Genomic DNA, 13,572 nt, shown 5'->3' on the forward strand with positions numbered 1-13,572 from the left:
TGGTATAAAAAGAAGAGCTAAGGGAGCATGCACAGGCTCAGCGCTGACAAAGGGTTTTACTTGCACCATTTTTGCCTATCAGTTTACTTGATTACCCTGATGTTCTCACATCTCATTTCCAGCTGGATTTGCCAGGCTTTATACTTAATTGTGCAGCATGGAAGCGCTGAGCAAGGCAGAATTATATTTCCTGGGTTGTTCCAGGATGCTTGCTCTCTCAACTCACTGGTGGACCTAACCAGGCTGGGTTTAGGTACATAAAGATGTTCAGGCACCTCACGGGCACTTTGTTTTTTTTGGTTTTGGATCATTGTCTTAGAGGGAAGCTGGGGGCATGTTTCTTTTTACCCTCCCCCTTGAGTAAGGGCTTATCTTTGGCTGTGCAGACCTGAAATGCCAGCAAATTCTGGAAGGCTTTCTGCTTTTCTTGGGGCAGGTTCTTACTAGAGTAGGGGATAGCACAGGTGAATCCTAGGAAGGTTGGAAATGTGTAATTGTGCACAGAAATCCTGCTCAGTAAAGGTACTGCACAGCCAGGTTCTGGAGGAAATTGAATTTCCTTTGGCCAGCTTCAGAGCACATAGAAACCACATGCTGTGCCTTACTGGTGCATGTTTTGTCGACCTCACTACGAAGCACATTGCTGAGCATGTATCAATCAATAACTGAACGTAGACTGGCCTCCTTAGTTTCACCTAAATCTGAAAGATTTTGTGGAAGTTACTGAATATTCTGTATGTGCAGAATTAGAGGATTTCAGATCACACTCTAAAATTTTATGGTCTTAGACTAATTACAGGAGCTCTGAAAATCTCCAAGTAAAAGTTGGTGTCAGTAAAAGACATGTTGTATGCCCTCCTCGGTGCTTTCTAAATTCACCAGCAACTATAAGCCACTGTAGTAATTTTACAGGTTGCATAAAACACTGCCATGTTACAGGCCTCTATTTCAATGGTGGTTGTTTGGGTTTTTTTGTGGGTTTTTTTTTTTTAGCATTGCTGCTTTATTTTTATTAATAATAGAGCAAAGTATATCTAGGTTCCAGAAGTTTTGACTGAACCAGTATGATTTGGGGTTATTTGTCATTAGCTTTCCATAGCTGACTTGTCTTTTCTGTTCACTTCTTTTCTTTCTACAAGTACTGTTTGTGTTTCCTTTCTGGTGTTCCCTCAGTTGTTGCTGCCCTCCCTCTTGCATTGTGTTCCTATTTTGGTTTCCTCCCGCAATTTCTTTTCTTCTAGAAAAAAAAATAACTGCCATCTGAAACCTTGTGTTGCTGTGACAGTAGTGTTGCTACACTGCCCACAATAGTGCTTTTGCTGGTTTTGACATTGTTTCATTTCAGGGTAATGGCTGATTGGTTTTTTAACTTCCAGACTATATTGAACGTTTGAAAACTCTCCAGTCATTCAATGTTTACCCTGTATACTCTCAGGATATCTTGTCCATGAGTGCCATATTTCACTGGCTTACATTTATCTTGTACAAGTTAGAGAGGGAACCTTGTCTGTGCCCCATATCCAGCAAGAGCCTCGCATGGTGTAGACCTTTGGAAACTACAGAAATGAAAATACATTATTTGTGCTAATTCTTGCCTGATGTCATCTCTTCTATTCTCATTTGTAAAACCATTTCTTTTTCTGTTCTTCCAGAGCTCTTTTGGGTGTATTTTAATTTTTACAGCTATAGAAAGTGCTCTGCTAAAGCAGTTCCTAGCTTCATGTCGGCTTTGTGCATTCCTAAAAAGATCTTGTATTACATGTTCTTCTAGTGCGTAACAATGTTGAAGGTGTTTTTTCTAGAAGTCAACCTACATTTTTTCTCAGTTGTAAAGATTTGGTCATCATCATCATAAATAATCTGTGGCTTTGTGCTCTTTGACCAACCAGGAGTTTTCACACCCTGAGAAAATGTATTTATACACCAAGATTTACCCTTTTTCTCTTGATTTAGGCTTTACCTCTGACATTCTGATTACAGATAGCTCATAGGGTGCACTTTCTGGTCACATCTATGTATGCTCTTCCTAAATTTTGAGGAGCTCACTGGAGGTGTTATGATGTTCCCGAGACCTGGCTTAGTTGCATATGGACCATACACACAGTTCGCGGTTTTGGTTTTCATTCAAGGACTTGTGAATCCTTGATTCATCCACAGTGGAAAAACACTTAGTATGAACTCCTGCTCATCCAGGTCTTTTCTTCCAAGACTGCTTGATGTGTGCTTTGCATCTGATTTCCTAGTATGAGTCAGTAAACAGTATTAGCGTGTACTGGCATAATTCTTATTAGAAGAATTGTTCTGTGTCTCCTGCTTATATCACTTTTACTTTAGTTGTTCTGTGGTGAGGCTAATAAACTCCCACTCTTCACACTGGTCTCTTTCAGACTCTAATCAAAGCTATGGCTTTTTCACAGAGGTAATATACTATTGCTAGGGTATCTGCTATTAGATCGGATTAATATTTACACACGCACACAGCCCCACCCCACAAATTTCAGTCTTTGAACATGTTCTATATTCAGCTCGATAACATTTATGCACATTTAGAGTGAAGCACATACTACAGTGATTCTCTGGAGTAGAATAAGCTTCTTTCATTACCTCTGTAATGTCTGTGTACTACTGCTTGTATCAGATATGTAATTGACAAAAGCAATTTACTTTTTTTAATTTCAAACCACAGACCCCTTGAAAGCAATCTTTAAAGAGAGCACCTCTAATCAAAAACTGTAAAAATGCCCAGAATCAGAGGTATGTTTTTTTGAAGGATCTCTCGCAAGTATTATCCTGAAAATCAGCCTACACTGATGGAAAATGTTGGGCTCTGGCTCTTTTCAGATTGTCTGAAATACTCATGTCTGCAGTGCTGCATAAATGACTACAGTCCAGTCTGCTGTGCTTTCTATTTGCTAGTTAGCACTTGTGCCAAATACTGAACTATTGCAGAACTTATTGCTAGATAGATACTTAGGCTTTAATTTTAAGGATTAATTTTACTAGAAGATTCCAGTTGAAAATTAAAAAAAGGGGAGAAGTCTTCTTTCTTTTTACAAATGATGTTAATTAGACTATAGTAGTAACTGTATGCCACTGGCTGGGCTTAAACCATGACGCTGTAGTATATTCATATCTGGTCTTTTTTTTTTTTTTCTTCACAGCTTTATTCAACCTTATACCAGTGGGACTTCGAGTTGTTGCTATCCAGGGTGTAAAGACTGGGTTGTATATAGCCCTAAATGGAGAAGGTTTCCTCTACACATCAGTAAGTACCTTTCTGAACTCTGTTTAAGAGGCACAGATGAAGCATAAATCTACACAGGAATGAGATGCATATTCACTTTTAAGAAGTTCTTTAGTGTCTATATATGTATATACGTATAGTACACCCCTCCCCCCCCCATTTATCCATGTATGTATGCAGCATGTCTATAAATGGCATACAGTAGAAATTATTGTGGACTATGTATGAAAGTCTGCATGTTAGCAATCCTAAAAAAACATTCTGTAGAGCTCTTTTTCTGCTAGGCAGGTAGTGTGCAATTCACCAGAAATATTATTAATATAAATTAGATTCTCAAGAATTTTTAAATCAAGACCTGCAATTATTTTCTTGTTAATCAGAACCAAAAAGCTGGTCCAACAGTTACTTTCATTGGTAAGAGTTACAAGTGTAATTTCTGTCTAAAAAGTCAGTAATAGCCTTACAGTTTATCACCATAATCTTGTAATTGTATGCTTAGTATTATTGATTTTTATATTTCAGATATTAGAAAAGTAAAGAGTTAGGTGAGGGACGATAAAGTTTAAGAAAAAATCTTTCCCGTCAGAAAGGAGACTGCTGGATAAAGTGGTTAAGATTTTCTGAATGACTTAATGCTAATCACTCAGTATGTTGTGAGTATGAAAATCCTCAGTTTTGTATAAATTCAGTGTCTTAACCTCCTTTGAAAGGCAAAAAGACTTTAATATGAACAGGCAGTTCTGTCAGGTATTAATAATGTGGCTTAAAGGATTTTCATTGCTGTATTTTTATTGCTGTCTATGTTGAATTTATTTACGTAGTGCTTTTTTCATTTATTATGTCACATAATTCTTAATTCCCCACAGAGTTACAACACACTGCTTTATTTTCAATGTCCGTTGAAAGGAAATTGGACAGATTAAGCTTCTGATGCCCCGAGGGAAAGTATTCTGTTTCAAATATACAATTGTCTTGGAAAAGCTAATTAGGAGGAAAAAATTGGAACTAATCTTGAATGTCAATGTCAAGAAAAAGAGAAAATTCTTCCTCATAAAATGTCTGCTGGAAGCTCCAGCAGTATGATCTAAAACATTTATTTTTTTCTTTTTAAAATCGAAAATTCTGTCACAGGAAAGCATTTAATATTTGCTGTGTGAAGGAAGAAAACTAGAAGAACAAAACCTAGAGTTATTAGAGAAAATGCATTTCTGACTTCCCATTTCCATCACTACATGTAGGGAGTTCATTGCAGTATGAAGGCATGAGCAGTACTTTTGCAATGTGTTGGTATATTGCCCAGCACTGTTTCCGAAGTGAGTTCTCAGGACTCAGTCAGTTCTTCAGGAAGAAATACAAATTTCAGAAAAGGTACCTGTTTCCTGATGGATAATTCTGCACAGTGAGGGACCCTACATGGGCAAATTCTGTCAGCCTCTGTGTTCATGTATTATTCTGGAAATGGTTCAAGTCAAATGAATGGTGTCACCTGGGGAAAGAAAAGGAGTAGAAAGTACATGACAAAATAAGGAGAGATGGCTGGATCCAAACTTTGAATTGATGTGAACCCAAAGCTTAGAACATCCTCAGGTCTAACAAGTTATTTTTGTCCTACTAGTGGGAATCTGAATAGCTTTGCTCCTATGTCTTCTTTCTGAGCAACACACATTACTTAGGTTGTGATCGGTCTCATGGATATAAATAAAAGATTATGTATAAGGAAAATGTAATCCACGTTTAGTGTTTTGCAGGATTGCATATTCCTCATAGTAACTAATGGGAAGATTTTTTTGGACTTGGTAACTTCATACATTCCCGCAGTTATTGACAAATTGTTAAGTACTTTGGAATTTTGTTCTGTGAATATTGTTATGTTGTGAATGTATTTCACTCAAACTTTTTGTGAGTGTCTCAATTTGTCACTTTACCTTGTGTGAGGTAAGGAAACAAGTGTTTTTGGAATGTGCTGCTTACTCTTCCTCATGTGGAGAATGAAAGATGAGTCTCCCATTAAGTGACAAAGAGATGTGACACATTAGAAAACTCAGTGGAAACCTCTAGTTTTGGGATGTCTACAAAACAATTTTCAACTTAACCCTTTTGTCAAATGCTATACAACAGTGCTGTAATACAGGTTTGATTGTTTCATATTAGTGTATTGAAAACGTTGACAATGCATTTTTGTCTTAGCAATTGACTGCTTTCAGCTTTTGAAAAGGAGAAGACAAAGCATTAGAGAGAAGTCTGTCTTCTCCCTGTGGATGAAGATGAAGACAGACTCCACACAGAATATTTTTAATACTGTCATTTATAGAAAAATATTTTTAATATATCACTTTCTGTTACTGACTTGTTGGTGGATTTTTTTGACTCTTTGTCATGGTTGTGTATTTGTTACACCTAAATGCAGAAGTTATGTATTGCATGTCATATATATTTTTCTCTTGACTATTCAGGGAAGAACGAGAGAAAAAAGTTTTCTAAGTTTCATATACCAACTGTCATCATTGGAAAAAAATAGCACTACATAATAGGAACATTAAAATTTATGTTAAAATGGAAATTGTTAAAATTTACATATATTTAGATATAGTATCAATTTCTTATAAACACTTAAAAAAAGATGCATTTACTATGTAGCATTTATAGTCTAAGTTGAAACCAAAGTTCTGTGTAGTACCCTGCAGAATACCTCAGTGTCCCTTTTTCCATACATAGTGTGTGAAACCCATAGCTTGTGAGAATATCCTATGTGCTGATGTCTCTCTTTAAGACTGAAGGCCCAGCTCAATTAGTTTTATCATTAGCTTTACTTGTTATTGACTAATTAAGCAACAGCAATGACAGGAAAGGTATTATGTGTGATCCTGCTTCCTCCATATGAAGTAAGATGAAAATAAAGGTACAGACCAGTTTTACATATAGATTATCAAATGCAGCTTTGCATTTTTTTGTTGCTTTATTTAAAAGAAATAATAATATAATGGTGCTTTGTGTCAGTTTGGGAGTCACCTTTTTTCTTATTTATTCTGCCATATTTAAGATTCTTTTCAATTAATTTACAGAATGAGAATTAGAAAAAAAGTTCAGAAATATGGCAGTGTTTCTTAGAACAGAAATAGGACAGCAAATTGTGTAGGAAAGTCAGTCTCAAGAGCTTTTCATACCTATTTTGTCTGCTGCAGCAGCTGAGATTTGTATTCTGTCCTTTGGGGATTAATCGAGTCAGGGTCCCTAACACAAACCATCAAAGCCTTGACAAATAAAGGAGAAGCAAAATCTTTGGATTTTAATAACAGCTTTGCAGAATTCTTGAGAGAAAATACTTTTCAAAAATTATAACCTTATTTTAAATGCATTTAAAGTAATTATTGCAATACTGTGATTTATTATTTTCAATTATATAAAATATGAGACAAGAGCGTTTTCATGTTAAGCTTTATTCGTTGCACTTTCAAGGGTTAGCTCACTTAAAGACATTAAGCTCACTTTTTTGATGTTTTAGTTTATTGCATTCAATGCATTTATTTCTGTGTGTATGAGTACCTATACTTACACATGTATGTCCATATATATCTCCATATATATCCATTCATAATTAAGAAATATTTATTTAGTGACAGCTTCCCAATTCTAGGTGTACGTTAGTAAGTAATGATATTTATAAAAATGAGTTTAAATCTATTTTAGATGGATTAATGAAGTGTCAATAAATCAGTATTTATGACTGAGTTCATCACTGTGAAAGCTAATTGGAGAAGCTAAATTTTTGCACAAAGTAAGAACCATCTCGGTTAGTAGCAAGATTTTTGACATATTAGTTATGGACTTTGTATGTTTTAAGTCCAAAAATATGCCTTACTCCTACCTCACCACTGGAAAGGGTAGGCAGAATAGGTTTTTATTTCCAGGGTTGAACCTGTCAAAACCAAAAGGAGTTGAACTGGGTCCATGCACTGAAAAAAAATGAGCACAGCCACAGGGATTCTTCATTGGGAACAAGTATTGCCTGCAGCAGGAAGATGGCAGTGTAGTACGTGGCTTTTGCTTTTGATGCTAATTTTGGTCAACTCACTTTGCAAAAGGTTCATTAGTTCAACTTTCATGGGGGCTGCAGCTTCTTATTTTGCTTCTAAGATTTTCTGTTATCATAACAGGATGAACTCAAAGGTAAAGCTTCTTTTCCTAAAGTGAGAATATGGCAATCTTCTTGGATTATATCAATGAATTTATCTCGAGAATTACTTGATGCATCTGGAAAGATTTGGCAGTTCGTTTTTTTTTCAACCCAGGAGCAGTTTAGTAGGGTGTTAACAATATTTGGTGGCTGCCAGAGTAGGAGAAAATGGAAAAACTAAAACATGGAAATGAAGAAGTTTCAAAGCTTAAAACACCTTTACCTTCTTGTGCTTTCTTCTTTATGTTTCCTATTTAACTATTCTACCAGTTTTCACTGAGATCTGAGATGTGCATGAAGCCAGAAAGGGAAGAGTACACCTGCAATATTGTCAGCAGCAGATACTAAGTCACAGCAATCCACCGCATGGTTTCTTAGCAAGGCTGATGAGCTACAGAAATGGACTAGAAGATGACTGAGCCTGCAGAGCCAGGTCTGAGCTGCCTGGTCACCTCTGCCAGTGTGGTGCCTTGCAGGGGTTGTGCACTGCAGGTCCAGAGCTGCACTTCTGTTTATGGGGCAGTTGGAATCTTGCTGAGAGGATGTAAAGAGTAATGGAGAGACATGGCTGCATTCCCAGGAGGTCTTACCAACTTCGTAAAAAGTATTTTGAGTTAGGGATGGTACACTGCTAGCTTCATCAAATAATCTGCTTGTAAGATGGTGCTTGTGTTTGACCTGCCATGGTACATGGGGTTAAGAATGGTCTAAGGGTATTGGTTGGGTAGTGTTTCTGCAGCAGTAAGATGTCAGTCTTCGTCATAACCTTCATGAATGAGAGAAAACATCAATATCTGTTACTGGGAAGTGTATTTGTACCATTCCTCTGGCAACTCTCACCTGAAAGAAAAGCCTTTGAGGCTTTTCCTGACATTTCAGCAGCTTCCTAGTGCTAGTATTTACACCACTTCTTTAAACCCACATAATAGACCTGTCTGAAGAGAACAAAATTCAGCCTTGAGGAAGAAGATAGGAGCATAGACAGTACAGCCTGCAAAAGACTGAGAGATGAAGTAATCAGTATTTCTAGTATCTAGATCAAAGTCAAATGAAAAATGTTTCTGGTAGCTTTTGACAGATCCTCTTTGTGCTTTGGAGTAACAACACAGCATATGCAATGCTTCAAAGGTTCAGAGGTGCATAAAAACTTATAATAAACAGAACAGAGGGAAGTTTAGGCAAAACCAAACAGGAAGTGTGGTGGATAAAAATGCATATTTTTTTTCCAAGAATAATCAAAAAGAGGTTAATGTTACATAGAGGCAGCATTTTTTCTATTTTATTTCTTGTCACAGTTTAATAGTGGTTGACTTAGGTTTTGGCAGAGATTTTTCTCCATCTAGCAAGGTACTGTAGAAATAGTTAAGAATGTATCTGTTTAGAGAGACTTTGACAAATACAAGCTTGCTGTATGATTTAGAGGTAGGCTTTTTTTTTTTTTTTTTAACCTGGGTAGTCAGCAGTGTACTGAATAATAGAATAGGGTGAATCTTGTTGCTCTTGAAGTGTCTGGTTTTGTGAACGTGAGCAGATCAGAGTGGAGTGGCTCCTTTTAATAATACTGAGATCAATAGGAAACGTGATTTCCTTTCTTATGTCAAATCTATGTTTTGTCATTATCTGTGTCATGGAACTATCCTGGCACTTTGGAGAGAGGAAAGTGGGTGAATTTAATTATTTAAAAATCACAGCTTCTGATAAAGACTTGAAACTAGTTATGTTAACAGTGGTATTTTTAAGAGTGTAAACATGTAGACCTTATACAAGCTTCATCAGGTAATTTCAAGAGCTTACAACTAAAGTGCTTTGTTATGTATGAATACCTTCTTTAATACCTTTAATACCTTTATATACCTTAATACCTTTAATACCTTCTTTAATAGCCTGTTACCTTTTATTCAATTTGGTATTGGTTGGAAGGTGACCTATATGTGCTTCATTTAATGAAAGTTTGAGAGGGAACTAAATATCACATTTCTGGGCTGTGTTCCTCTGTAAGTTGGGCTGCCTTGCTAAAAGGGAAAGTTCAGTATGTTCCAGAAGTAGTTGGAAATACACTGACAGGGAGGAAGAAAACATCTGCATGGCTTATGCTTATTTATATCTGTGTTTGGAGGTAGATAATTTGTCTCGCAAGTTGCCTGCCAAAAATAAATAGCTAATGTAGTTATTCTCTGGTGGCATTTAAGGAACAACTGATAACATAGCCCTGCTGCATTGTACAAAATAGTGCCAGATATCCCTGCTACAAAATGAAGTGAAAAGGGGTAAAAAATGCATACTAAGTCTATGACTTTTTTCAGTGGTTTAGGTTTTCAGTACATTTTTCGATTGAATTTTTTTCTCCCATACAAGATAAGGGAAAAAGGAGGCATGCACAGACACATGAGAGTTTGATAGAGCAGGCTAGGAGAGAAATGAGAAGGAAAGAGGTGAATGGAATGAAGCTGACATGAGGAGACTGTGATAAGCAGGGATTTAAGAAAGTGGAGAAATAGCACAGTTGAGCAGAACAGAATTGTGGAAAACCCTGTGATGATATCATTGTAGAAATGTTCATGATCATTGAGTCTGATGCTTACATTTGTTACTACCTTTCTGAGTCTTTCACAAGCAGAAATAGCTACTGTTTGAAATAATATACAATATTAGTTAAAGAAATATGTTACTTTGAATATATAAAAATAATTAGTACTATAAAGATGCAGTATTTCGGTGTAGCTTCTTCATCTGTGGCAGCTGTTTTATCCTTCTGCCATTTAAACACTATACTGGGGATAATAACAGAAGTTGACTCAAAATTTGCAGTATTGTTTCTTGCCACTTAAACCAAATATATGTGCCTTCTTCGGTTCGTTAATATCCACAGTATCCTTGAAAGGACTTGGTTGGATTTTTTTAATAAGAAATACTTCCATATTTGCTTAAAAAAATTGTTTTCCTTTCCCACATTTATCTCTCATATGCACATGCAAAAAATGTCTTGATATATGTGTTCTCTTTCCCTGAGATTGCAGAAATGTGCCCAAATGCATCAAGGTTAAAAAACTGCTCATCCAAACTTCTTGCGAAAGCATGGAAGATCACAGAATCAGCAGCTGCAGTTAGATATTTTTCAACTGATAATTGTATAACAAGGAATAGTAACTGTAGGTAGGTATGCGAAAATGAGGTAATCTAATCTCATGCTTCAGGAAGTAAGATGATTGCCACAGGGATCAAGAGAAGTTCTTTCCTCAGTATATAGCATCACTTACTGTAGATGCACTAAATGAGGTTTGCCTCCAAACTACTGTGCAATGGTCACAGCCAAAGGCTGAGCACAGGCTTGGTGGACCATCAGCTTAATCTAGTCTGTCAAATTGTTGCTTCTGGCAATTTTGTCTCTCATGGTAACCTCTCTGTATTTTTGGTCAATGGTTGTTTTGCTGCATAAATACAACTACACTTTTCTGGTTGTTTCGTTATTCTCAGTTTTGTTGTTCTTGGACATTTGGGGCTGTTGATAATCCTAAATGTTGAGTGCTGTCTCACTCTGTATTGTATAGTCTTCCAATGCCCTTATTGTCTTCTGTCATTTTAGTTCCCTATGCATTGCCACAGCACAAGCAAAAGAATCATGTTTGAAATTTCTCTTACTTATCTTACTTATCTTACTTATCTTACTAATCTATTAAGTACTAATCTTACTAATTTATTGTATCAAGTATGAAAAGTAGCTACTAAAGATTTTAAGTATCTCAAAATCTAGGCAATTATCAAAAACATGTTTCCCAAACAAAGCCCTACTACTCCTTTCTGTTATTGGTTAATGAATATTGAAAATATTGAAGACAATTATAGATGGGATTTATGGTAAGTTTAAATCCCTTTCCTAATAAATTTGGTTATTGTGATGTGAAAAAGACTTCTTGCTGCATCTTGAAGATTTTTAGGTAAGAAACAAAAATTAACTCTGTGTGGAGTACAACAACAACAATTAGACACATGTGGTGCTTTCTGTGCCCTGCTGCAGCTGCACAGTTAATGCATCTTCTGTTATTCAGGGCTATTTCTAGAAGATATATGGCTAGATACCAAGATAGATGAACAGAAGTGAACTATAAGCTCTTAAGTATAAGGTCTTTTTTTTTTTTAAAAAAAAAAAAAAGAAATCTGGTGGGCTGAAGAATGGCTTTAGTCAGGCAAAAATGTGGTTTCATTATTCAAGAAAAGTTCAGCATTATCGTGCAGAAATGAAATATTCAAATGCATATTTTTTTTAATTTGAATTTTTTAACAAACTGGATCAGAGCAGCCCTGCGGAGAAGGACTTGGGGGTGCTGGTCAGTGAGAAAATGAACATGAGCCGGCTTCAGTGTGCGCTCACAGCCCAGAAAGCCAACCGTATCCTGGGCTGCAACAAAAGGAGCATGACCAGCAGGTCGAAAGAGATGATCCTGCCCCTCTACTCTGCTCTTGTGAGACCTCACCTGGAGTATTGTGTGCAGTTCTGGTGTCCTCAACACAAAAAGGACATGGAACTGTTGGAGCAAGTCTGGAGGAGGGCCACAAGGATGATCAGGGGACTGGAGCACCTCCCGTATGAAGATAGGCTGAGAAAGTTGGGGCTGTTCAGCCTGGAGAAGAGAAGGCTGCATGGAGACCTCATAGCAGCCTTCCAGTATCTGAAGGGGGCCTATAGGGATGCTGGGGAGGGACTCTTCATTAGGGACTGTAGTGACAGGACAAGGGGTAAAGGGTTAAAACTTAAACAGGGGAAGTTTAGACTGGATATAAGCAGGAAGTTCTTTCCTGTTAGGGTGGTGAGGCACTGGAATGGATTGCCCATGGAGGTTGTGAGTGCTCCATCCCTGGCAGTGTTCAAGGCCAGGTTGGATAAAGCCCTGGGTGGTATGGTTTATGTTAGTGTGAGATGTCCCTGCTCATGGCAGGGGGGGTGGAACTAGATGATCTTAAGGTTCTTTCCAACCTATTCTATGATTCTGTGATTCTATGAATATTCAGTTTGTATCCCATAATATTAAAGAGGAAAATGTTGTTTCATGCAATTAAAAAAATTATGCAGGCATCCTATAACTTCAGGGAGCTTGATAAGACACCCTACAAATCCTACAGTAAGATGGTGTGGGCTCAAGTATTTGAGTATTAATCTATCATTGCATCTTTGCAACAATTCTATATAATGTGTAGCCCTTAAGATTGAGCTGCAAAAGAAGGACAGTAAATTTAACATGTTATTGCAGTATGCAACCCTACAGAGTAGGGTTTTGTATAAAATACATTTCAATAAATAACAAATATTGAAAGAAGCAATAGCAATCTTCACCACTGTTGTAAAACAAAAGCATTATTTGCAGTGCAACAGCCATAGATGTCTTCTGTATTAGTTTTATATGTATATTGAGAACTGATTTACACATAATATCCATAATGGTTTTGGAACAAAAAGGTTTCATATTATTCTTCATTATTTTTTGTCTTGTTTTACCTTGGTATTATACACATTTGTTTTCTTGTTGCAGCATATTCATTTTTTTCCCTTGAATAGTGTCCTGGGTTCTGTAGTAGCAGTCATAGCAGTAGCCTAAACCATGACAAATAGGCAAATGCATTGCTAAGATTAGTGAATGATGGTCACTGATAAAATTATATGCCCTTTAATCTTCCCATATGCCAAGTGCCCCTGTGGAAAAATTTGGAATATTTCAGTTTCTTCCTTCTTGGTGAGGCAGATTTAGCTGTGGGTTGTGTCGTGCATAGAAACTTGACCATCTGGGCAGACCCATAGAAATGCTGATTCTGCATGTCCTGACTAATGACCCCTTACCCTTCTTAATTTTTGGCAGAGCCTATTAGGAGCTGCTCTAAGGTGTTCATGGCCCCGTCTTATGTGTGTGTGCTGGGGAGGCACAGGGGACAGGGGCTGCTTCCACCAGCTTTCCCCTGTTGTATTTTCTGTGGCGAGAGACTAGATACAGCATGTGTCTTTTTCAGAGCTGCGACACTCTGTTGGTATGTCCACGTAAATGACTGGGATCATCTCTTGAGCTTTCTTGTTTCCATGTGACTAAATCTCTGTGAAAGGAAAACTTGAGACCACTTTTTCTACCCTCTTTAATCAGCAAATAATTAACTACAAATTTAGCTAGAG

The 13,572-nt window shown here is 37.0% G+C and overlaps 1 protein-coding gene across 2 annotated transcripts in view; it reads left to right on the forward strand.

Moving 5' to 3' along the window:
• Window positions 1-13,572, forward strand: part of FGF14 (fibroblast growth factor 14) — a 402,730-nt gene that overhangs the window by 308,040 nt on the left and 81,118 nt on the right. For both annotated transcript variants that reach the window (XM_065677978.1, XM_065677979.1), the window contains exon 3: window positions 3,162-3,265. In XM_065677978.1, coding sequence (XP_065534050.1) covers window positions 3,162-3,265 — 104 coding nt within the window. The remainder of the gene's footprint in view (window positions 1-3,161; window positions 3,266-13,572) is intronic.

This window comes from Lathamus discolor, chromosome 4 (genome assembly GCF_037157495.1).
Source record: "Lathamus discolor isolate bLatDis1 chromosome 4, bLatDis1.hap1, whole genome shotgun sequence".
NCBI classification, from domain to species: domain Eukaryota; kingdom Metazoa; phylum Chordata; class Aves; order Psittaciformes; family Psittacidae; genus Lathamus; species Lathamus discolor.